The 23922-nt window shown below is 43.1% G+C and overlaps 1 protein-coding gene across 7 annotated transcripts in view; it reads right to left on the bottom strand.

Annotated features, from left to right (window-relative positions):
* Nucleotides 1-23922, bottom strand: part of Cops4 (COP9 signalosome subunit 4) — a 30280-nt gene that overhangs the window by 4972 nt on the left and 1386 nt on the right. For 2 of the 7 annotated variants that reach the window (NM_001004275.1, XM_087583755.1), the window contains 7 exon segments: nucleotides 1294-1409; nucleotides 4436-4606; nucleotides 8493-8643; nucleotides 8779-8932; nucleotides 11939-12042; nucleotides 13315-13466; nucleotides 13935-14014. In NM_001004275.1, the coding sequence (NP_001004275.1) occupies nucleotides 1294-1409; nucleotides 4436-4606; nucleotides 8493-8643; nucleotides 8779-8932; nucleotides 11939-12042; nucleotides 13315-13466; nucleotides 13935-14014 (928 nt within the window). 7 annotated transcript variants of the gene reach the window in all.

Raw genomic sequence — 23922 nt, forward strand, 5'->3', positions numbered from 1 at the left:
CACACACACATACATATAAATAATAAAGCTTTAAGAAATCCATACACATAAAGGAATAATAAAAAACTTAAAATAATAATAAATTGTCTTAAGAGTCTGGGGAAAAACAAAAATTTGTTTTTCTTTCTGCTCTTTCTTCTGACGGAGGCCAGGAGAGGCACTGGATCCCCTGGTGCTGGAGTTACAGATGCTTCTCAGCCACTGTGTGGGTGCTGGGAGTCACACCCTGGTCCTATGCGAGAAAAGCCAACACTCATAACCGCCGAGCTGTCTCCGGCTCCTCGCTGGGCCGTCTGACATCTTCACAGTCAACACCACAGCCCTCCCACTGACCGACTGTCTACTAGTGACAACACAGTCACGGCCCTTAGTCTCCACAGGCGGTAAAGCACCAACCCTAAGAAAAAAGCTTCTTCTGGTTCATTTCTCTTGCTCTGTGGCCATCTTCCTTCCCCAGTCCCTACAGTGCTGAGATTACAGGCGTGAGCTACCATGCTTGGCTAAGAAAATATCTTTTCAATGGCAACTGCAGTCTCAGGTCCCAAATCAATCCACTTTCTTTACTAAACGTGTACATGCAACAAAACTGTTAGTGAATCCTAGATTAAGCCCGGTGCGCACACACCCGTCATCTCAGCAGTTGGGAGGCAGAGGCAGGAAGACCCGAGTATAAGGCCGTCCTTGGCTTCAGCCTCCTACTGAGTGTGAGGCCAGTCTAGGCTGCATGAGATCCTGTCTCAAAGAACAACAAGGGAAATCCTACCTTAAAACTTCATAAACAGATAAACTACATGGCTTTAATAAAGAGATAACAGTGTGAATACAATTGGTACTGTGCTGGAATTTGTGTATGACCAACCAAATCCAAAAATGCCAAGTAAGATTCCCCGGAAGGCCAACAACTCCTTCAATGAAACCACACTGGGAAAGTACAGCAGGACGTCTTGGGGTCAGAGAGATTAGCATTCAACCTCTGAGTCAGTCTAGGGCAGAGGAACGGGTACAGCACCGCCTAACAGCCCAGGAACTTGTACTTCAGTGTCTTTAAGACACTGCACAAAGACATGCTTAGGAAAGAGTGGAACGTGTACTTCTGTAAGATCTCCAGTCTAAGTAACTGTCATCAAATACATTTTAAAAAGCTAAAACCTCTAAGTTTCATGACAACAGTATTTAACAACCAGTCTCCTCCCACTTGTGCTAACGAACATTATCACGTATGTATCTTTCTATTACTTCAATAGTGTGGGGTTTCAATTTCCCTGTTATAAAGTATTGAATTAAGAAAAGTACCTTAGCTGCAGGGATCTCTAACAGAGCTCCGAGTTCCTCAAAGGTGATGTTGTTATATAATTTGCTTGCTGACAACAAATTATGCTCAATAACAGCTCTGTCCAAGATGCTGGAACCTTAAATAAACATAAACAAACTCATTAAATGTTTGAAACTAATTTTTTTAAAGATTTATTATTCTCTTTTATGTATATGAGTAGACTGTTGCTACTTCAGACACACCAGAAGAGGGCATTGAATTCCATTACAGATGGTCCTGAGCCACCATGTGGTTGCTGGGATTTGAACTCAGGACCTCTGGAAGAGCAGTCAATGCTCTTAACCACTGAGCCATCTCTCCAGCCCCTTGAAACTAGTTTTATACTGTAAAAAGAAATACCTTTATTTTTATTTCTAGACATGTAATAATCAGCTTTTATACCTCTAACCAACACTTACTAAAACTCACATTTGATATTATATTATTGTTGTTGTTGTTGTTTCCAGACAGGGTTTCTCTGTGTTGCCCTGGCTGTCCTGGAACTCACTCCGAAGGATAGCTTCAAACTAAGATCTGCTTGCTTCTGCCTTCCAAGTGCTCAGATTAAAGGTGAGCACGAATATATCGGGGTATAGTTACAATTATACTTTACATACAAAATATAGTATTAGTGTGATAGCTAATCTCCAGTAGTCAGTCACCATGGAAACACACCTCTGGCAGTGTCTGTGAAGGTGTTCCCAGACAGGTTTAGTTTAAGAGCGATGGGCTATCGTGAATGTGGGCATGCCATTCCCTGGGTTGGGGTCCTAGACTGAAACGGAGAAAGCCAGGGAGCACCTGCACTGCTCTGCGTCCTGCCACCTCACACAGCTGCCCTCATGCCCTGCACACCATGGTGTCTGTGTTCTCTCTCACACTGTGAGCCACAATCCCTCCTGACTTCAGCCGCTCCTGTGAGGAACTATGTCAGGGAGGAAGGCACACAATGAGTAGCTGGTGAGCAATGGCTAAGGACGGATGGACTGCACTGGGCTCTGCTCCTGGCTGACAAACTCATTAACTTTTCTTTCTCTGCGTCGAACACAAACTTACCAGCAACAGCAGCACAACCATCATGCAGCCACAGGAAGCCTCACCAGTCTTTAAGGTTGGTTTCATTTTGATTACGTGTATTCCTGGTGGGCTGAGGTGGGTACATGCAGAGCATCATGTCCCCTCTGTGGCAGAATCACACGCCATGAGATGTGGGAGCTGAAACCACCCCGGGGCTTGGGAGAACAGTACACATTCTTACTGACGAGAGCCATCTGTAATGGGCTCTCACGCCCTCCTCTGGTGTGTCTCAAGACAGGGACCGTGTACTCATACGCATACAATAAATGACTGTTTTAAAAGAAATGAGATTGTGATCTAAAAAAAAAGCCTGTCAGCTCAGGGCTGGCTCAGCTGAAGGCAGCAGACAGGCATCCTGTCACTGAAGTCACTCTCTTCAGAGAACCCATGGAGCCGACTTTTCTCGTGGCTAAAAAGCTCAAAGTCAAACTGAAGATACTAATTCTGTAAACTTTCTACCTAGCTTTTAACTAATTTGTATATCACTTTTTTCAAATCATGACTGCTTAGACTACACAGAGAATTAAAAATTCAAAAGTTAAAACAAAACAAAACAGGAGGATCAACTTTGATTAAAGCCCATGCACACTACTCATGGTTGGCCTATGAATTTAATTTTTCTATAAGTCAAGCAAAATAAAAATCAATTTATCAATTCAGAATGTGTTTAAGATAAAACTAATTGCTCAGAAGAACCAGAAATAATCTACAACCATAAAGAAAATTTTCCTGAGGTGCTTAAGAAAATTCTATGAAAAATAAAATCTTAGCTTAGAGATAAACTCTGCATGTTGCAAGCACGGGCTGCTCTTGTGGAAGACCTGAGTTGGTTCCCAGCAGCCACACTGAGTGACTCAGCGGAGCTCATAACATTGACCCATTTCTTCTGGCCTCCCAAGACACCTCCATGTTCCCGACACATACTGACACACACTTATACACAGGAATAACAATAGAATCCTTAAAACTAAGACTGAGGGACTGGAGAGATGGTTCAGTGGTTAAGAGCACTGGCTCTTCTTCCAGAGGACCAGGGTTCAATTCCCAGCACCCACACAGCAGCTCACAACTGTCTAACTCCTGTTCTAGGGGATCTGACACCCTCACACAGACATGCATGCAGTCAAATCACCAATGGACATAAAAATAAATAAATAATAATCTAAGATTGAGTAAACTGTCACCTTTCAGGTAGCCTAGTGAAGACAAATGAGTCCTCACGACTAATTTCTCCTTGGACAGGGCGATGGTGAACCCAGGGAGTAAGCCTAGCTGACACCCGTGCTGACACCCATGCTGTGCATGGTTCAAGATGGTCACAGCTCTACATTTAGTATCATGGCCATGTTAATATGGTACTTTAAAACATCTTAGACAAACATACATAAAATAACCTCTATTATGAATAAGAAAATGTTAAAAACACTTTTTTTTTCCTAGCAAAGACATTCTGATTTAAGCAAACATAGGAAAGAAAACCTATTCTTTTTTTTTTTTCTTGGATATTTTACGTATTTACATTTCAAATGTCATCCCCTTTCTGCCTCTCCTTCCCCTCACCCTCATCCTCACCCTGCTTCAGTGAGGATGCTCCCCTTCCTACCCACCCACCACACTCCCCACGGAAACTCATCCTCATTTGCAGCATTTGACCCCAGGGAACCTTGGGCAAGCTACTGAGCTAAGTTTTACTCTTAATCAAGAATGGACAATTATGTCCTCACAGTCTGCTATGAGTGTCACTTACCAAGCTTTAGCTATTTAAAATCCAGGTGCCCCACATACATACACTCTGTAATTTTTTTCACGAGTTTTAAACAGACAAACAAGATTTTTTTAAAGAAGAAGTGTTATTTCATAAAACGCTTTCCAATAGGGATTATTTCAGATTATACCACAAACCCACGCTGGTGTCTAATATTCATCATCGGTAACAGTCCTCTTTTTATTATCAGGAAGTACTGCTTGGAAACACTACTGTAACATACTCTCTACTAATCTACCCTAAATATTCCCTGCTACACACATGCAAGATGTGGCCATTACCATCAGCTGTGGTTGCTTTTTGGTGAGGCATCAGCATTGCAGCAAATTCTTGAAGCTGGTTCCCTCTGATGATCCTGTCTAGGTACATTTTCTCCAGGATCCCATAAGCAGCCAGTTGCTGGCACCTTTCATCCTTAAAAAGGGTAGCCAGCATCCGAGAGCGCTGCTGTCCTAGGGAAACAGAGGGTCAAATGTTCTAAGTGTTTCTTTAATGACAAAAAGAATCACACTCTACGATCCTATCTTTGCCTACTAAAATACAGACAATCCCCTTTAATATATATGTAGTATGATATGTAGTATGTTCCAGAAAGTCACTGTACCACACAGTCAATGCTAAGCAGCTGCTTCTATTGGAGACACAGAACTAGGTCCTTCTAAGTCCCTAGTTAATTTTTTGTCAACCTAAATTGATCTGCAACTTTCTTTCATGTGTTTCTGTTTAGACCCTTACATTTTTTAAAAAAGATTTATTATTTATTATATATAAGTACACTGTAGCTGTCTTTAGACACACCAGAAGAGGGCAGCAGATCCCATTACAGATGGTTGTGAGCCACCATATGGTTGCTGGGATTTGAACTCAGGACCTCTGGAAGAGCAGTCAATGTTCTCAACCACTGAGCCATCTCTCCAGTCCCCATAGACCCTTACTTATCATATATAGTTAATTCATTAGCTTTGAACTCACAGCTAACAATGCAATTCTGCCAAAATAAAGCTTACAGGATACTGCTCTCTCACACAAAACCTCCACCTTAGTCTATACTTATCAACACTAGAGGGCATAGTGATGCAGCCTGTAAGGGAGGACAGTGGGCCACAGGTCAGCCAAGACTACCCAGAAAGATTTTGTCTACCCCTAGTTCCCACCAACACCTATACCTATACCTATACCTATACCTACACACACACACACACACACACAGACACACACACACACACACACACACACACACACAGGGCAGTAGAGAGCATCCAGAAGCCCAACCATTTTAAGAGCAAATTCACCAATAGAGGACACAAAACTATGGAGAAGGAGCCCCTGAGTAGCCCACACAGGAACACTTGCTTACGGGTCAAAAGCTGGCCTACAGAGAGGCGGAGCACTAAGAGACCACCCTCACCGGGAGACAAGAATTGGGTAACTCATTTTGCTACTTAGTCTGCACATATCTGGAAATGATGAAAAAACTGAGTTTAGGTTAGTTCAGAAGAAATTTAAATCACTAGATATACTCACTAACAAATAAACAGATACGAGAGAATAACTGAATATTCACATAAGGGACCAAGGCAGAGATCAAAGTGGTCCAGAAGGTTCTAAGCCCAGGTGACTTATATGTTCTTCTTACATATTTATTACTCATACATTATTTAGTTAATAAAAAATATATATGCCCAGCATGGAATACCCTTCTGTAATTCCAGAACCAGGAAGGCTGAAGCCAGCCTGAACTACAAGCTGCGGGCAGCAAGGCTGAGCACAAAGATTGTGTCTCAGAAACAGAAAACAAAAACAGAGACTTCTCTGCTAACAAATGATGTTGTCTCAGTGTGCACACTTTGGAGCCTGTAAACAACTGGTGACTAATACCAAATGAGTGGAAACAATGCTGTCAAGAGCCCCTTTCTTCTGTCACCTAGTAGCTGTGGGAACATCTAGTGTCTAAATCTTGGTATTTGTCCTGGCTGGTTTTCTGCAAACTTGATATGGCTAGAGTCACTTAGGACGCAGAAACCTCAACTGAGAAAATGATTTTTCCTCACTAGACTGACCTGTGAGCAAGTCCGGGGTGAGGGGTTGGGAGTGGCATTTTTCTTGATATAACTACTATAGGAGAGCCGAGCTCACGGTGGGGAGCGCCACCCCTGGGCTGGTGGTTCTGGATGCTGTGAGAGAGCAAGCTGAGTAAGTCATGGAAGCAAATGAGTAGGAAGCTTTCCTCCACAGCCTCTGCTTTAGCTCCTGCTCTCTAGGCTTAGTCCTGAGCTTTCCTCCACAGCCTCTGCTTTAGCTCCTGCTCTCTAGGCTTAGTCCTGAGCTTTTCTCAAAGGACTGGGAGCTCGGCTATATAAGCAAAGCACACGCTTTTCTCCTCAAGGTGCTTTTGGCTGTGGTTTTATCCTGGCAACAGAAATCCTAAGGGGCTGGAGAGATGAGCCAGTGCCTGAGAGCTGCTCTTCCAGTGTACCCTGACTACAGTCTCGGCACCTACATGGAGTTAACAAAAGTCTGTTTACTCCATGCCAGGAGATCAGACATTCTCTTCCGGCCTCTGTACAGGGCACCAAGCACACAAAAACACTCATACAAACAAACAAAACACATAAAGACTTTTTAAAAAATCCTAAGATAGTATTCTATTAAAGGAATAAGAATATTTATAAAATAGACCTTAAGACATCATTTTTAGCATTTATTTTTTTGTTTTGTTTTCCAGTGCTGTGAACCTAACATATTCCTAATGCACAGGAAAATTATGTTTTTATGTTAGAACATAGAGAAATACTGAAACACTAATGGGACCACATCCAGTCATATTGGGAAGATGTGAGCATCAAAAAGCACAACGGTGCGGGAGGCAGAGGCTGGCAGAGAACCTCTGGGTTCACAGTCACCATGGTCTACATAAGAACATCTTTGTTTGGAGTGCTGTTACATTACAGCACAGAGTGCACCATCTAAATATTAAAATACATATCGTTGGACCTAGGAGTTTGACCTACCCATAAACCCATCCCGGTAATGACCCTGTGCATACAGGTGTGTCCAACCTTACACTGAAATAATCTTATCAACTACAAAGTTCACGCTGGAGAGCCATTTAGTTGAGCTACGAAAAACTCAAAACAATCAAACAAACAAGCAAACAAAAGCCCTCTTATTTTAGGAGTGCTTGTAACTTCCTGTTGGACATCAGTGATAGCTACCCTGGCTGCACACGGTTTATGGCCCACAGGTTGATACGCCTGGATGACAAAGGAAAACCACAGGAAACCAAAGTGAATCCGTATGCCGCACTAAGGTGAAACGAGAGCTGAGACTTAGTTACGAGAGAACGTGAGGAGCCGTTTGAGCTCAATCCCAGCACTGGAGGCACACAGACCTCGGGAAACTGGAGGCACACAGACCTCGGGAAACTGGAGGCCAGCCTGAGCCATAAATGGAGCTCCAGGACAGCCAGAACTAAATAAAAAGACCCTGTGCCAAAAAACCAAACGAAACAAAAACACAGAGAGAGTGAAGGGGAGGGGTGTTAAGTGTGGGTACTAAACATGTCTCCAGCTCTCAGTGACTACAGGTCTTGGAGGACTTCAGAACGACTTAGAAAAGCCATGGTTCAGGATTAACTCCTTCACAACGGTCTTTTCTATGTAAAAGCTGCTCTGTGTTTTCTGCTACAATTTAGTAAAAACTTGATGTGTATTGAGGAAAAGAATAAATGCTAGTCTGAAAGTGAAGCTTAAAGGCTTAAAAAAACCCGTGAGATCTAAAGATGGTAGAATGCTTGTTTATCTTGTGTACGTGAGAGTCACCCGTGCTGTGACACACCTGTGGAGGGGAGACACAGCTTCCAGGAATCACGGCTCGCCTTCCACCACGTGGGGCCTGGGGGTCAAACTGAGCCCATCTGGCTTGGCCGCAAGCCCCTGTCCGCAGCAAACCCCTCTCCAGGGTGAGTCATTTTACTGATCCAGTCTCAAGACTGTAAACTTTGTTTTCTCCTCTGTAGTTGTCATTTAAGAATCATTTTCTCTTTCTGTGTGAATATTTAAAAATAAACTCTTTTAACTATTCTTTTTTTTTTTTTTTTTTCCCTTCGGAGCTGGGGACCGAACCCAGGGCCTTGCGCTTACTAGGTCTTTTAACTATTCTTAATGTGTGGGTAACAAGCTGATATATTCACTTAAGTCTTTAAAATGAATCATTTTATCCCTGGCTTTGTTCCACGTCTAAGCTTCCTTTAATTGTACTAAGACAGCCCAAGCAGAAGAGGCCCTGGCTGAGTTAGCAAAGCCAATCGTCCATCCGAAGCCTCCATCCCGCGCTCACCTGCCGACGCTAGGATGGTGCAGTGCAGTGCGTGCTTCAAGGCCTCCAGTCTCTCACTTTCGTGCACTATTGTCTTGTAAGAGAGCTCATTGTACCTTTGGGCGGCTTCAATGAACTTCCTTCTGTAGTCAAGGACACGTGCATAGCAAACCTACGGAGGGAAAACTGCAGGGTCAGAGAGACGAAGAGAGTTTCTGAAATATATAAACATTCATCACGTGTGTTGAAACATCTTGCTATATAATTCATCAATACAAAGATAATTCCAAATTAGGTCACTTGTTACCTTATAGTGTATCTGTAACTGTTCGTTTGTGGATTCATTCTGAAGTAAGGAAGCTCGGTTTATGTAAGCCTCAGCCTGGACAGGGTCGTCATCCTCCAAGTATAGCCTCGCGATCTTCAGGTAGGTCTCCAGCTTATAGTCTACGTTGTACTGTCTAGGACAGGCAAGCAGACAATTAGATAGACACAAGTGCCAAGTCTCATGCGTGTCGGACCCTACGGCGGAACTGCATCCAGGCTCAGCCTGCAGAACAATCTGGCAACTAACTCTCCAGGTGTGTCTCAATTCTTTAAATGTGTGTGCTTTTCTAAAAAAGATTGATTTATTTATTTTTATTTTATTTATTTTTATGTATATGAGTGCACTGTAGCTGTCTTCAGACACACCAGAAGAGGGCATCAGACACCATTACAGATGGTTGTGAGCCACCATGTGGTTGCTGGGAATTGAACTCGGGACCTCTGGAAGAGCAGTCAGTGATCTTAACCTCTGAGCCATCCCTCCAGCCCAAATGTGCGTGCTTTCAATCCGCTACACTTTACTTCTAGATATCAGATCCTACTAGACACAACAAGGAATGTGCCCATGTACTTATCAAGGAGGTAACTTATTACTGTACAGGAGTGATGCTATGGTGTGTAAAGAGGTAAAGAGGTAACAAGTATACAGCCATGGTCCTTACTAGCTGCTTACAGACAACATTTATTTTCTTTCACGTGACAAAGTGGGCTATGGCTAGGCATGGTGACACACACCTGTCATACCAGCACCCTGCAGGCAGAGGCAGGCAGATCTCTGTGAGTGTGAGGCCAGCCTTGTCTATATACCAAGTTCCAGGCCAGGCAGGTAGTGAGACTCTATGTCAAAAACATACGATATGAAATACAATAGTATATTAAATATCATTAAAATGTATTTCTGCCCTCCAAGTAAAATGCGTTTTTACACAAACAAAATATAATCTCAATTAGGGTTGTAGTGAGAGTGCAGGACTGTGGTAAGAGACTGCAGGGCTGTGGTGAGAGAGTTCAGGGCTGTGGCGGGAGAGACTGCGGGGTTGTGGTGAGAGAGTTCAGGGCTGTGGCGGGAGAGACTGCAGGGCTGTGGTGGGAGAGACTGCAGGGTTGTGGTGAGAGAGTTCAGGGCTGTGGCAGGAGAGACTGCAGGGTTGTGGTGGATTACAGGCAGTTTTCAATGTCTTCCCCCGTCCACTGGTAACATTTTACTCCAGAAGTGAAGAACTGGAGGCCTCTATAATTCCAAAGATTAATTAATCCTCAAAGAAAAGAACTCTTTTCTGACAGCCACAGCAGTAAAGCCTTGTGGCAAGGAAAAACAAAAAACAAACAAAACAAATAAAAAACCTTAGAATTCACCTGCTCCCACTGTGAGATAAGTCTTTACGCGTCTGATCTTTGTGGGGGAGGGGCGGGTCATGGAAAACGCCCTATGAATTCATGTTTGCTTGGGCCACTTAGTATTAGCAGCTTGTTTCCCATGCACACCTCAAACTCATATGAACTGCTCCATCATGCTAAGTTTCTTTAATTTTTCTAGTTTTTGTCAGGGAATCCTTTCATTACTTTAAAATGAAATGACTAATTTTTTAAGGAATTCCCCCTCAGCCACAGGTACACTCCTGCGTCCTCTCAGTCTCACAGCCCAGCCCTGTCACTGCTGTGCTGGCTCTGTTTGCCCTCACTGAGCAAAGCCACAAGGAGAACATGCACCAGCTCCACTGTCACTGACGCACAGCTGTCCTGTGCTCTAGTCGCCCTTCACATTGCTGGGACAAGCTGCCCACTGGGAACAACTGGCATTTCTGACTGTTACAAGACACAGCAGTGCTGTTGTCCTGAGAAAGAACCAGGCTGCTGACCTTACACACAGGACAGCCCTAGACAAAGGACTACGTCAGTCTAAAATGGCGCACACCACTACTGCATCCCTGTCTGTTCATACACTCCCATGAGAATCCTTTACCAGTATCTCAATATCAGTGTTTTGTCTTGTTCTTCTTTCCTGTGTCACTCTGGCTGGCTGTCCTGGAGCTCACTCTGAAGACCAGACTAGCCTAGAACTCCGAGATCTGCCTGCCTCTGCCTTCTGAGTGCTGGGACTAAAGGCAACCAGCACTACAGCCAGCATCTATTTTTGCTCTCCAATGGGTTATAAGATAAAACCATCTAACTTTCATTGTGCTTTCTAACCTACACTAATTACTGTCTCTATATGGTGCTTTTTTTTGGTTTTTTGAAAACTCCCAAGAGCTGTCTCCATTCTCTCTTTCCAATGAGGCTTCAGCTCTCACTGGCTGTACCACAAAAGCCCTCGTCAAATCACCCTGCCCCACACCTGATGAACACTAATCACTAGCTTAGCCCACTCCTCATCAGCACGGCTGGGTCTGACCCCTGCTCTTTCCGTCCCATGGGTTCTCGGGAGGAGCACGCCCGGTTCTAGTGAACTTACTCAATGGGCAATCCTCCTCTCCACCTGCTACAGCACGGCCTTTACCATTTACCTAAGACTACAATGCCCCAGGCCTCAGCACCCCACCTCTTCCCCTCCCTCCCGCATTTCCCCTTCCTCCCCTCCTCTCCTGGAAAGGGGTCAATCTAGTCAGGTAGGCAGGACTCCCAAATGTCTACTTGTAGCCCAGACTGTTCTACTTCCTCCAGATGAATACACTCTGCTCACTACCACTATCTAAACTAGATAGCACTGGCTAGCCTGTTACTCTGTGTAGACCAGGCTGGCCTCAAACTCACAGAAATCTGCCTGCCTCTGCGTCCTGAGTGCTGGGATTAAAGACAATGTACCACCTTGTCTGGCTTTCTCATTTCTCTTTGAACTGAGACCTTACAATGGCTTCAAGAGCCCAGGGCCCCAATCCTTAGGGCTGATTTCATTCTGTCTCTTCTGGTGCTCACTCTCCCTACTCCTCCTCAGAAAACGCTACAAATGCACTGGCACCTTAAGACCTTTGTCTTAACAACACCCCTTCTAAGAGATGTCTGTCCTCGGACAACTACGTCAGTCTTTGAGAAGCACTTACTACCATCTAGTGCACTATAATTATCTGCATCTCTCTGTTAGGATTTGAGGAAACCTGTTGGTGACACTCATCCAAGTCCATCAAGTGCAGTGTTTGCTGTACTTTTGTCCTGTCTCCAGAGGAATCCCCACCAACACTTGGGCTGCGTTTCTCCAGTCTTCTTCCTTCTCATAAATAGATGCAAGACGCTGTCGTATGGAAGCCACCTAGAAGGACAGACACACATGTCAGCGCAACAGTGCTCTCGTCCGACACACTACAGCAGGTCTGTGTATGGTCACCCATGTTTACTTCTCTCGAGTTTGTATTCACAGAATATGAAAACAGAAAACTGAAACAACACGTTCCCACACTGTATGTTCTGGCAACATGTTTTTCAGGATTAAATTTGTTTTTGTGTTGCTACATACATACTTGATGTTGGAGTTTTCCTAAGTTTTTAATTTTAACAATCTTACTAGGGCTAGAGACTGCTCAAGGCGCAATGCTACAAAAGCCTACACCGGAGTTTGCTCGCAGAGTTCACAGAGATGGGAGAAGAGAAGGAATTCCCCAGAGTTGTCCCCTGACCTCCATCTGCACACAGTGGGACATGCTTGTATACACAAGTAAAATGAACAGAAAACCTCACCAACCCTCCAGCTAGAACTAACACTCACTTGATTTTACATTGTCAATGCTGCTTGATTCAGTTTCATAAAAAATATGAAACTGAACAATTATATCCTTTAAGGAGTTAATAACTTAAAATCATAAAAATAATGTGTTATCTTAAGCTCAGTACCACTGTTTTACCGTAACAGGACTGGTGACCATATGAACTCACAGACCAAGGCAGCCTGCACAGGTTCAAGCCAGACAGGGCCCCAGGAATAGACAGCAGGGAAACAGGAATAGACATGGGGTCCTACACCTAACCAAGAAGCTGTTTACAACTGATACCTTGTGGCAAAGGGAAAATCAGTCTTTCTGGGTCTATGAGCCACTCCAGGGCAGCAGGCCCCACACCCAACTCAATGTTTCTGTGGACTTTGTGTTTTATTTTGCTGTTTGGACACTTTTTATCTTATTGGTGTTTTGCTTGTTTTTTTTACTTTTGTTTCTGTGGTTTTGTGGGGAGTGTGTGTGTGTGTGTGTGTGTGTGTGTGTGTGTGTGTGTGTGTGTTTGCTTGCTTCTGGTTTTTGTTTGTTGTTTTTTTAGTTATTCAAGATAGAGTTTCTCTGTATAGGCCTGGCTGTCCTGGAACTTTCTCTATAGACCAAGCTGCCACAAACTCAGAGATCCACCTGCCTCTGCCTCCCAGTGTTTTGAGTGGATGGTGAATGTCTAAGAGGAAGTGATAGAGGCCAAAACATATAATAAAAATATATTATATGAGAACGTTTCTGAAAAAAATATTACTAGGACTCAGGAGCTCGCAGCCCGACTCATGAGACTAGAAGAGAACAACATTAAAGTCTAGGGCTCTCGACTTTACCTGCTCCTCAAAGGAGATGACCCGAGGCTGGACCTTCTCCAAGGTGAAATGGTAGACCTCCTTGGCTGTGCTGTCTGGCAGGTTGGGGAGGTGTGTGCAGAAATCTGTTAGCAGTTGCCGTGAGATCACAAGGCTGACGTTCTCGTTCACCACTGGTCAGAAAGTGAAAACAGGAAACATCAATAATCTGTAAGTTTCCATTAAGCAATTAAATTTTACTTAAAATTACCACTTAATACAGTCAATGTACTCTTCTCATATGTTACATAATTAGTTTCTTTATGCTGGATTTTACTGATTTCATATCTCCAACAGCAAAGCAGAAAAAATACAGTAGCTTTTCTAAGAAAAGATCGGAGAACATTCCTTGAAAATTTCACACTTTCCCTTTTGTTCTTTATTTTTGTGTAAAGGGAAAGCACAAAGCATCTATACAAAACCTTAATTAAGATTTCGATTTTGAAGACAATTCAATTGAAAAATAACCCAACCGTAAGTGGTTCGAAGTCTGGACTAAGTCCATCTCGCAGCACATTTAACACTGACTGCTGTGAGACAGGAGACAGCACTTTAGAGAACTCAGTCACACAAAGCAAGCGTGGCGCCTCCATTCTACTCACTCGCTTCCACAAAAGCTTTCAATGCTTCTAGTTGTTCTGTCCCAGATAACTGAATGGCTTTTTCCAGAATCTGACGATATCTAAAACAGTATCAAATAAGAATAATGAATGTTTAGCTCTAGTTGTCAACTTGAAACAATCTATAATCACTGAGGAAGAGAATCTCAATGAAGACCTATCTCAATCAAACTGGCCTTTGGACACAGTCCTAGAACTCTTAATTATATTAACTAAAGGGTGAAGACCTACCCCCTGTTGGCGGCACTATTCCCTAGGCAAGGAATGCGGAACTAGACCGGAGAAAGCAAGCTGAGCATAATCATGCATGCACTTATTCTCTCTGCTCGACTAGGATGTGAGCAGCTGCTTCAAGCTCCTGCTGCCTTGACTTTCCAGCAATGATGGACAGTAACCTGCAACTGTGAGCTAAAAGAACCCTTTTCCCTAAGTGGCTGGCCAGGGTATTTTCTAGCAGCAAGAGAAATGAACCTAAGATGTATATTTTCTAATGCAAACTCCAAACTTTATCCACCATGCCCTGGCCTATTTATTCATTTTTATCACTAACTTTGACATGTATTCTGTCTTTTCAATTTACCCTAATTTCTTTCATTAATCTCTAGTTGACAGTTTTCTTTACAGCACAGTAACAAAATAATGTATTTTCAAAAGTTTCCCGCCAATCACAAAAAAATACTAACTGGTGAAATAGCTCAACAGATAAAGTCACTTTCTGCCAATTTTAACTTCTGAGTTTCATTGCTGGAACCCATACAGTAGAAGACGAAAAGTAATTTTTCCAGAAGTTGTTCTTAGACCACACATAAATAAATAAATAAATAAGTGCAATCATAACAATTTTAAAAATAAATACGAAGCCTGCAATTGTCTGCTCGTTTTTTGTTTGTTAGTTTGAGACAGAGTTTCTCTGTATAAGAGCCCTGACTGCCCTGGAACTCACTCTGTGGACCAGACTGGCTAAGAACTCACAGACATCTGCTTTCGCCTACCTCCCAAGTGTTGGGATTAAAGGATCACGTCACCATACCTGTCCTAAACCTGTAATTCTAAGATGCTATCTCTAGTTTTTAATATTGGGTACCATATTTTTTTATTTTAAAACCCATCAGATGAGGAGTAAATACATAACTCTATGTTATGAATTTAAGGTAAATACATAACTCTATGTTATGAATTTAAGGTGCCACCTTCTTGAAAACTTTTATTTTGAATAACTAAAATTCCAATTTTCTTTCAAATTTCTTTTTTAAAAAAAGCTACATTTTTCTTCAACAGTATGTTACACAGACACACAAGTATTTGAAGTGACATCTTTTCCTCTTGCCAACTTCATGGCAACATCAACAACACAACACTGCCTAGAGAACAGAACCACTAGTAGAGACGGAATGTCTCGTATGCACACAGCCAATCCCACTGAGCGAACGCACTGACAGAATGCTCTTTCTGCAGCCAGATACCTGCACTCAGTTCTAGCAGAGCAGACTCAGGTCTACTCTCCATCACCGCAGCAAACTGGCGCTATAAAAAGAGTAAGAGAGGGGCTGGGGATTTAGCTCAGTAGTAGAGCGCTTACCTAGGAAGCGCAAGGCCCTGGGTTCGGTCCCCAGCTCCGAAAAAAAGAACCAAAAAAAAAAAAAAAAAAAAAAAAAAAAAAGAGTAAGAGAAACGCAAGGAATAAACAGTGACCATTACCAGGCAACGCTAAGCTCCTTCCTAAAACACAAATCCAGAGGACAGGGACATTGTTTTCTGCTTTGTTCACTGAAATATACGATGTCTTAAACAGTGCATGGCACAAAACAAGCACTGATGTAACACTGGTAATGTTTATTTCAGTAACAAGCGGGCTAAGTTTTCTTACTTCTATGGTTCTCTTGCTAGTTTTAAGATTCATTACTTTTATTTTGGGTGTGTTAGGATGAGCGTCTGCCACATGAATCCGGGTACCCATGGAGGCCACGACTCAGATTCCCTGGAGCTGGAGTCACAGTGTGGGTGTCTGGAATCCCAGTACCAGTCTCTGGAGAAGTAACTAACCAGAACCCTAATCACGGACCGGCCTCTCCAGCCCGCTCTTCTGCCTTTTGAAGACATTTACCACTGAGCGTGGAGACATGGCTCAGCAGTTAAGAACACTGGCCGCTCTTCTACAGCATGGAGACTTAATTCTCAAAGCCCACATGGTGGCTCACAAGCCATCTACAGATGCACTCTGGTCCCAGGGACCCAACACCGTTTCCTGGCCTCTGTGGACACCAGGCATATGTACAATGCAGACATACATGCAAGCAAAACGCCCATATAATCAGAACAACTTCTATAAACCATTATTGAGGCTGGGGATGGGGAAAACGCTGTGCTGTGCATGTAGACGTCAGTGGATCACTTTGCTGAGTCGGTTTTCTCCTTTACCTATACATGGGCTCTAGGGTCAAACCCAGGTCTCCAGGTGCCCTAGTAGTAAGCATCTTTACCCATAATGCATCTGGATAACACCACTCTTTAATTTTCTTACGCATTATTTTTTAAAAAGCATTAAAAACTTTTTTAAATGTTTTGTTTTCTGAGATAGCTCTCCCTATAGTCCAGGAACGCGGTTTCCCCAACGTCTGAACTACAGGCACGAGCCAGCACACCTGGCTAGTTAAATGCATTTGCAAACCTAACATTTCAGTTTTTCAGAAAGTGGTCGGGAATGAAGCCCAGAAGTAAGACTGCGCCAACAGGACCTGAACTGGTTCAGATCAGCGGCATGCTTTGTAAGGCCCATCTGCAAAGCTACTATCCAGTTCCCTTCCCAACTCATCTTCCAAACCCTCAGCCCTGGGTACAGAGAGCTCCGAAAACCACAGCAGAAGCAGGTGTGTGGGCAGGACACAGAGTTAAGAGGGAAGCCGGGAAGCCTTTATTTCCCTACTACTAGTGAGCGAGTGAGGGCTCCCGCTGACTGGGAACTCACTCCTAGGAAGTACCCATTCCAGCTCCCTCACTTACGGTGTGCACACACACTCACGGCCAGAGAGGAACGCTTCTCTACGCCCTTATTTACCTGTTTACTGATCGGTTATAGTTAATGATGTGTCATTTACTATTATGATTGATTTTTCAAATTTGATTACATTCTATTAAAACAAAGTTATAGCTAGGTCTTACATTTACAAACTCCTAAAGTATTTTATACGAACTAATATTCAAACTAATAATATGCAAACTAAGATAAGTACTTGACTAATTTGCTCCTAACGTAAGGTTAAGATTTGCTTGATGCTGTGGGTGGTGGGGGCGGCACACGCCTCCAGCACTCAGGAGGCAGAGGCAGGCAGAGCTACATGGGTTCCAGGTTAGCCAGAACTACAAGAGAAACGCAGACTCAAAAACTATAAATTAAAACATTTCTTTTGAAATTGACTTTTACTTTGTGTGTGGGTGTTTTGTCCTATACAGATGTCTGGTGTATGACATGCATGTAGACCACAGAGGCCAGAAGGCATCCGAGGGCTCAGTGGTTAGGAGCACTGGCTGCTCTTGCAGAGGATCCAGGGTTGGTTCCCGGCACCTACATGGCAGCTCACGGCCATCTGTATACAGGTAGTATGTAGTGCCAGCAGATCTGATGCCCTCTCTGGCCTCTGAGGGCACAGGCACATCACATGTGTACGTAGATGCAGTCACCACCACTGCTGCCGCCGATCCCTGCCAGAGAACACAGGCAGTAACCACCACAACTACGTGGTGAGGTCTACTTCTGAGGTCACACGTGCTCTGGCTGTAAGACAGAAAAATCAAGTTGGGCTGAAGCTCCTCCCTGCTGGTTAACCCTTATAGTGCCAGAAGGTACTGTGAAGGAAGACCCTTCAACGACAGTCTTACTTAGCCGTGGACACTGTGGACTGGCCAGCCAAGTATACCCAGTGGTGTAATAATGCCAAGTTGGCAAAAGTGTAATCAAGCACTTTCCGATTGGATTTGATTTCTGCTCCATGGGAGGGGAGGGATTCGTGTCTGATCCTGGAAAATGAGTCAAAATCCCATGGCAGGGAAAGTTATAGGCCTTTTAGGGAAGCTGCTCTAGGCACTTTGCTAAATGGGCAGACATCAAATGGCTTTCAAAACAATTATGTTTATGTTTATATATAGTGCTACCTTCAGCTCTGGCTGGAGAAACTTCTTTTTACAGTGGGTAATGGTAATTTTAAAGACTAACAACTGGGCACCCAGATGGTGGTGGTGCACACCTTTGATCCCAGCACATGGGAGGCAAAGGCAGGGCTGGGAGGTTAAAGGGAGGGGGATCTCTTGAGTTCAAGGCCAGACTCTATAGAGTGAGTTCTAGGATAGCCACTGTTTCTTTTTTTAAACACTGTTTAGAAAAAGAAAAACAAACAAACAAACAAACAAAAAAGGTTAACAACTGGTTAGAGTGATTAGAATACATAATTGTCATATACTCATCAGTGAAAGGGATTTCTCTATCACTGTCTCTAAGGCTCAGGGAACATCACAGAAAAGGGAGGAGGAAGACTAGACGGTAAGAGCGGTAAGAGTGCAGTCAGACAGCTCTGTGGGGAAGCACTGCTGTGCGAGCCTTATGTTCTGAGCTCTACCCCTGCGAGCATGATGGGAGGAGAGAGTGACCTCACACGCACCTGAAGACATGAAGTTATTATAAATAAGTACATAAACAGGGGATGCAAAGGGGCTGGAGAGATGGCTCAGTGGTTAAGAGTACTGACTGCTCTTCCAGAGGTCCTGAGTTCAATTCCCAGCAACCACATGGTGGCTCATCTGTAATGGAATCCTATGCCCTCTTCTGATCTAAAGACAGTGACACTGTACAGTGTACTTACATAAAATAAATAAATAAATAAATAAATCCTTAAGGGGGGGCAGGGAAAGAATAGGAACTTAAGTGAATCACAGACTCTTAGTGGAGGCAATTTCTAGTCCTCAAAGGCAGTGGAGGAGAAGTGGGGTGGTAAAGACACTTCCAGAACAGTTCTTGTAAATTTGCTGGGAACCCTGAAAGACAAGTAGTGGTTTCTGGGAGATTAACAGGGCTGGAGGAATGTGAGTCAAGTTATTTGAACGAACGCCAAACCAGGAAGCACAAGCACCTTTGAAACAAGGCCACAAATGCAGTGCAAGGATTGTCTAGAAAAGGGAGCCTGAAGCCTCTGTCTTAGCCTGCTTGCGGGTGCTCACAGAGGAGATGACAGTTCTCTCTGAAATACAGCATCTTGGGCTTCCCATGGTCTCGAAAACGTGCTTTAAAAATAATGTGCTAAAAAACAGACTGGTAAGGCACATGACATTAGCTAGCACCAACAGAAGCAACCATCAATCGCAACAACTAGAAACTGATGCCGACCAGAAAACTGATACAACTGTGCCTGCGGAGATGAGCTGGCCTTTGACTAAGAACTGTGATGTGCCATTTGGAACATTGGCCACCAGAAATTACACAACTGAAAAATATTATAACCAACTTAAATACTCAACAGCAGATGAGAGCTGAAGGACGGCTAACCCACAGAGCAGGTCTGAAGAACCATCTAGAATGAAGCACAGAAATGGAAAAACACCCGAGAGACAAGGAGTTAAAGTTCCAGTATGCTGTTCTGAACAGAGCGTCACTGGAGTCTAGAGTGAAGACACATAAAGGAGGGGAGGCGTTACTTAGACCAGGAGGGCTGGCTCAGACCGCAATACTTAGAAGGCTGAGGCGGGAAGATTACAGAGAGCCAGTCTGAGCTACAGAACGAGACACTGTCTAAAAAAATAGGTAGACAGGTGAGCAGACAATACAACAGACATTTCTCAGAACTATTCAGAGAATCTTACCCACTGGGCTTCCCGGTGAAGCTCAGCCAAGTACAAGTAACTTCAGATACTTTCAACAAGTGGCCACATTTCTTTCACTCCCTGTATCTCTCTCTCTCTCTCTCTCTCTCTCTCTCTCTCTCTCTCTCTCTCTCTCTGTCTGTCTGTCTGCAATTTGACTTTGTAACTCTTCACATAAAAAGGTCTATGCTCCCCTCTATATTCAACTTGTTGACCAATCGAATGTAGCAGAGATTGGACCTTAAGGAGGCCTAGAATGTGACCCTCTGGACAACAAGATCCTCTGGGACCCTGTTGTCACACTAGCCAAGCACCTCAAGAGCTTCCGTGTACGTGGTCTGCAGCTCACTGGAGATGTGTGTGGGAGACAAAGTGGAAGCAAGACCATTTGAGGTAGATAATTATTTACCTCAGCCTAAGACAAACTGTGAACCTCCAAAACTGTAAACTAAATACATTATCATGTTTTAAGTCACTAGGGGACTTTTTCAGTGGCTTATTTCACAATAAAAGCTAATGTCTATTTACTTAGATGCATTATAGTGAAGTGGCCAAAGTTAAAACAAATACATGCTAACACAATTTTTAGGAGAAATTAATCTCTAATAATCTGTTGTTCTTTAAGTTTTCTAATTTAGTGGCAATAGGAAATACTGGGAGAAGATAATTTACAAGTTTTAGTCAAAAACAAACGTTCATTATCTGTTAGGAAACTGAGGCAAGAAGTTTGTCATGCGTTTGAGGTGACTATGAATATACAGAAGTAATTTCAGGACAGTCTAGGAATGACCAAGACACGAAAAGCAAAAAACATAGGCAAGTTTGGTCAAAATTATATAAGGCCAAAATCATGGCTATATTTAGTTAAGAGCTCATGTAGCCTGGCTTGACTACAGGTTTCTGTGTGTGTGATTGTGTGTCTGTGTATGTTTGTGTCTGTCTATGTGTATGTGTGTTTCTGTGTGTGTGTGTGTGTATCCCTCTCCCCCTGTAGTCTCTCCCACTCTCAGAAGTTTTCTCACTTTTCCTAAATAAAGCTGTTTGCAAAAAAAAACCCCAAAAAACTGGGGTTGGGGATTTAGCTCAGTGGTAAACCATCCCTGGGTTAGGTCCCCAGCTCTGAAAAAAAGAAAAAAACAAAAACAAACAAAAAAAAAAAAACCAAAAAAAAACAACAGCAACAACAACAAACCCTAGAAAGTAATTTTCTCTGTCTCCCTCTACATATGGGGCCAATAACATTATCTACTTGCCACATAGTGTTTGGCACACAAATGGTATTTATTTTGGACATGAGAATCACTAAAACTGCCCTGAAGGATTAACCGAAGAATCTGAGTCACAGGAGCCTTTGAGGTTACCCAGTCTCTCTGTCACTGCAGACATAGTGTGTGTGCTCACTGACACTTCTATTCCTCTGTTAGAAAATTCTAATCCAAAGTCTACCTCACTAGAGCCGAGTGCAATCTTATTTTTTTTCTTTCTGAAAAAATAGTCTTAGTAAGCAAAGGTCTTCTATAATCAAGAGGTCTTCTATTACTACCAACTTATCATAAAATGTTAGCGGGTCCTGTCAGGCCACATTAGTAAGCCCAGTTTTGGGAAGTCTGAGATAGAAGAATTTGGAAGGAGTTTTAGGCCATCCTAGACTACAGTGTTAGAGGCTAGCCTGGGCTACAAGAAATCCTGTCTCAAAACAACAAACAAACAAAAACTAAATGTTTAAACTGCAAAGACCTCCCAGCCTCTTCTGGATACTGTCTATACTTTAGAACTGGGAGGAAGAAGTTTTACAGGTCATATTTCCACAGAATTGATTCAACAAAGACTTTAACTCATGCCTTCATACCTGCCCTCAAAGAAATAACATTTCTTTTTTTTTTTTTAAAGATTTATTCATTTATTATATAAGTACACTGTAGCTGTCTTCAGACACACCAGAAGAGGGCATCAGATCTCTTTATAGATGGTTGTGAGCCACCATGTGGTTGCTGGGAATTGAACTCAGGACCTCTGGAAGAGCAGTCGGGACTCTTAACCACTGAGCCATCTCTCCAGTCCAGAAATAACATATCTTAAAAACTGAATTCTAGTCAGGGAAGTGAAGAAATGAACAGACATAACAATCTAGTCTATGTCCAAGTAAAAGTGGGCTCCAGCTGGGCACAGGACGCTAACACCCCAGCTGCAGTGCGAGGATGTGAGTGTCCGAGTGCGCGCGCACGTGGAGCAGCTTTCCAGGAAGTCACACCTGAATCAAATGTTCAAGAAGCAAGTAGTTTAGCCAACTGAGTCAAGACAGGCTATCACAACAATTACCTTCCCAGGCTCCCTCCCCAGTCTCCTGTTCTCTTCTAAAGATTTGGTTTTTGGTTTTTTGAGATAGGGTCTCTTTATGTAGCCCTGACTGCCCTGGACCTCACAGAGCTTGACCTGCTTCCAACTCTCAAGCACTGGAATCAAAGGCCTTCACCTGGCTTCTAAAACTTTTCCTGCAAAAGATTTCTTTACTTGTATATGTGTGAGTATTTTGCCTGCATGTATGTCTGTATACCACATGTTTGTCTGGTGCCCTTAAAGGTCAGAAAGAGGCATTGAATCCCATGGAACTGGAATTACAAATGGTTGTGAGCCATCATGTGAATGCTGGGAACGGAACCTAAGCGCTCTTAAGCTAAGCTACTGCTCCAGTCCCCTCTTCTAAACCGTTTTAAGAGGTGTAAAAGAGATGTATCTATTTTTTATTTATTATTATACATATATTATATATAAAGAGGCCTATATCTGCAACAACCACAACAAAAAGCTTTTTATATGATTCGTTTCTTATAACTTCGATAACATCAGAAAGCATGTCTAATTGAGTTTTTAACAAGAAAAACAATATAGTCTAGTTGGTTAAAAGTGAGCTTTTTGAGGGAGTTTAGAGGTCTGGTGGGGACATTCTCGAGGAGTGGAACCCCTGGGGGGGGGGCAATGGGATGTTGAAACAGTTGGAAAGTAGACGGGGAGGAGAATAAAATCTGGAATGTAAAAATGAATAAATGAATGAATGAATAATTTTTTTTAAAAAGTGAGCTTTTGATAAAAACTTGGGTTCAAATAGAAGTTATGCCCAGCAACCGTAACCAAGTATTCCATTTCTTGAACAGCACACTGTATGAGCATATTATCAGCGTTAGACATCTTATACTCCATTATTTGTTAAAGTGGAAGCCTTTGTTTCTCAGGTCCCAAGATAAAAGCCTTAAAGGAGCAGATGACTTTGACATATGTACGTCATAAAGTATGTGGCTTGCAGAACTGTGTTGTTGAGAGTAAACATTCTGACAATTCTTACCCAGATAGTACTGGGTAATTACCTAAAGGGAAGGCTGGAGATGGCTCAATGGTTAAAAGAGTGCTGGCTGCTTGTCCAGAGGACCTGAGTTCAATTCCCCACACCCGCCTCAGGTAGCTCACCACCACCTGTAGCTGGTGGGAAGGGATCGCACTTCCTCTTTGAACATCCATGGGCACCTGCGCACATGCCGCACTCATACACATAAATAAAATCAGCTAAATCTTAAGACAGAAAGCAATATGGCGGGGCAGCTAACACTGCATGGACTATCACTCATCAAGCACGTTATTTCATTCACTCTTAAAAAAACCCACGTGGTAGACTGGCACCCCACCCTCCATTCATCTTCCCGTGCAATAGCACTTGGCTTCTAAAGAGTTAGTGGTCCGTTCCATTCCCTTTCCCCTCACCGTTGCATTTCTAGCCTCACGGTTAGAACACTGATGAAGGAAGTCGCTGAAGAAAGCCAAAGCTAAAGGGTGGAGTGAGAATGCAAGACCCAGCCAACCGCCAGGTATCTCTGTGCATGTGGCCAGCCACATTAATCTGAATAACTGAACCAGGCAGGAACTACTAATTGTGTGTTTATGGAGCTGCAACAGAGAAAAGAAACACCCTATCGGAGTCATGCTACTGTTCATCTCCAATTCTGAACTCAAGAGGTCAATAGTAACCGAAGTTCCAGAATTCTTTCAAGTTCTAACAGCTCTATCTTAGTTGATAACTAATAAACTTACATTTTCTGTAATAAAGAGGAAAAAAAAATCAAAGGAAATATAA

This window comes from Rattus norvegicus, chromosome 14 (assembly GCF_021556685.1).
Source record: "Rattus norvegicus strain SHRSP/BbbUtx chromosome 14, alternate assembly SHRSP_T2T, whole genome shotgun sequence".
NCBI lineage: Eukaryota > Metazoa > Chordata > Mammalia > Rodentia > Muridae > Rattus > Rattus norvegicus.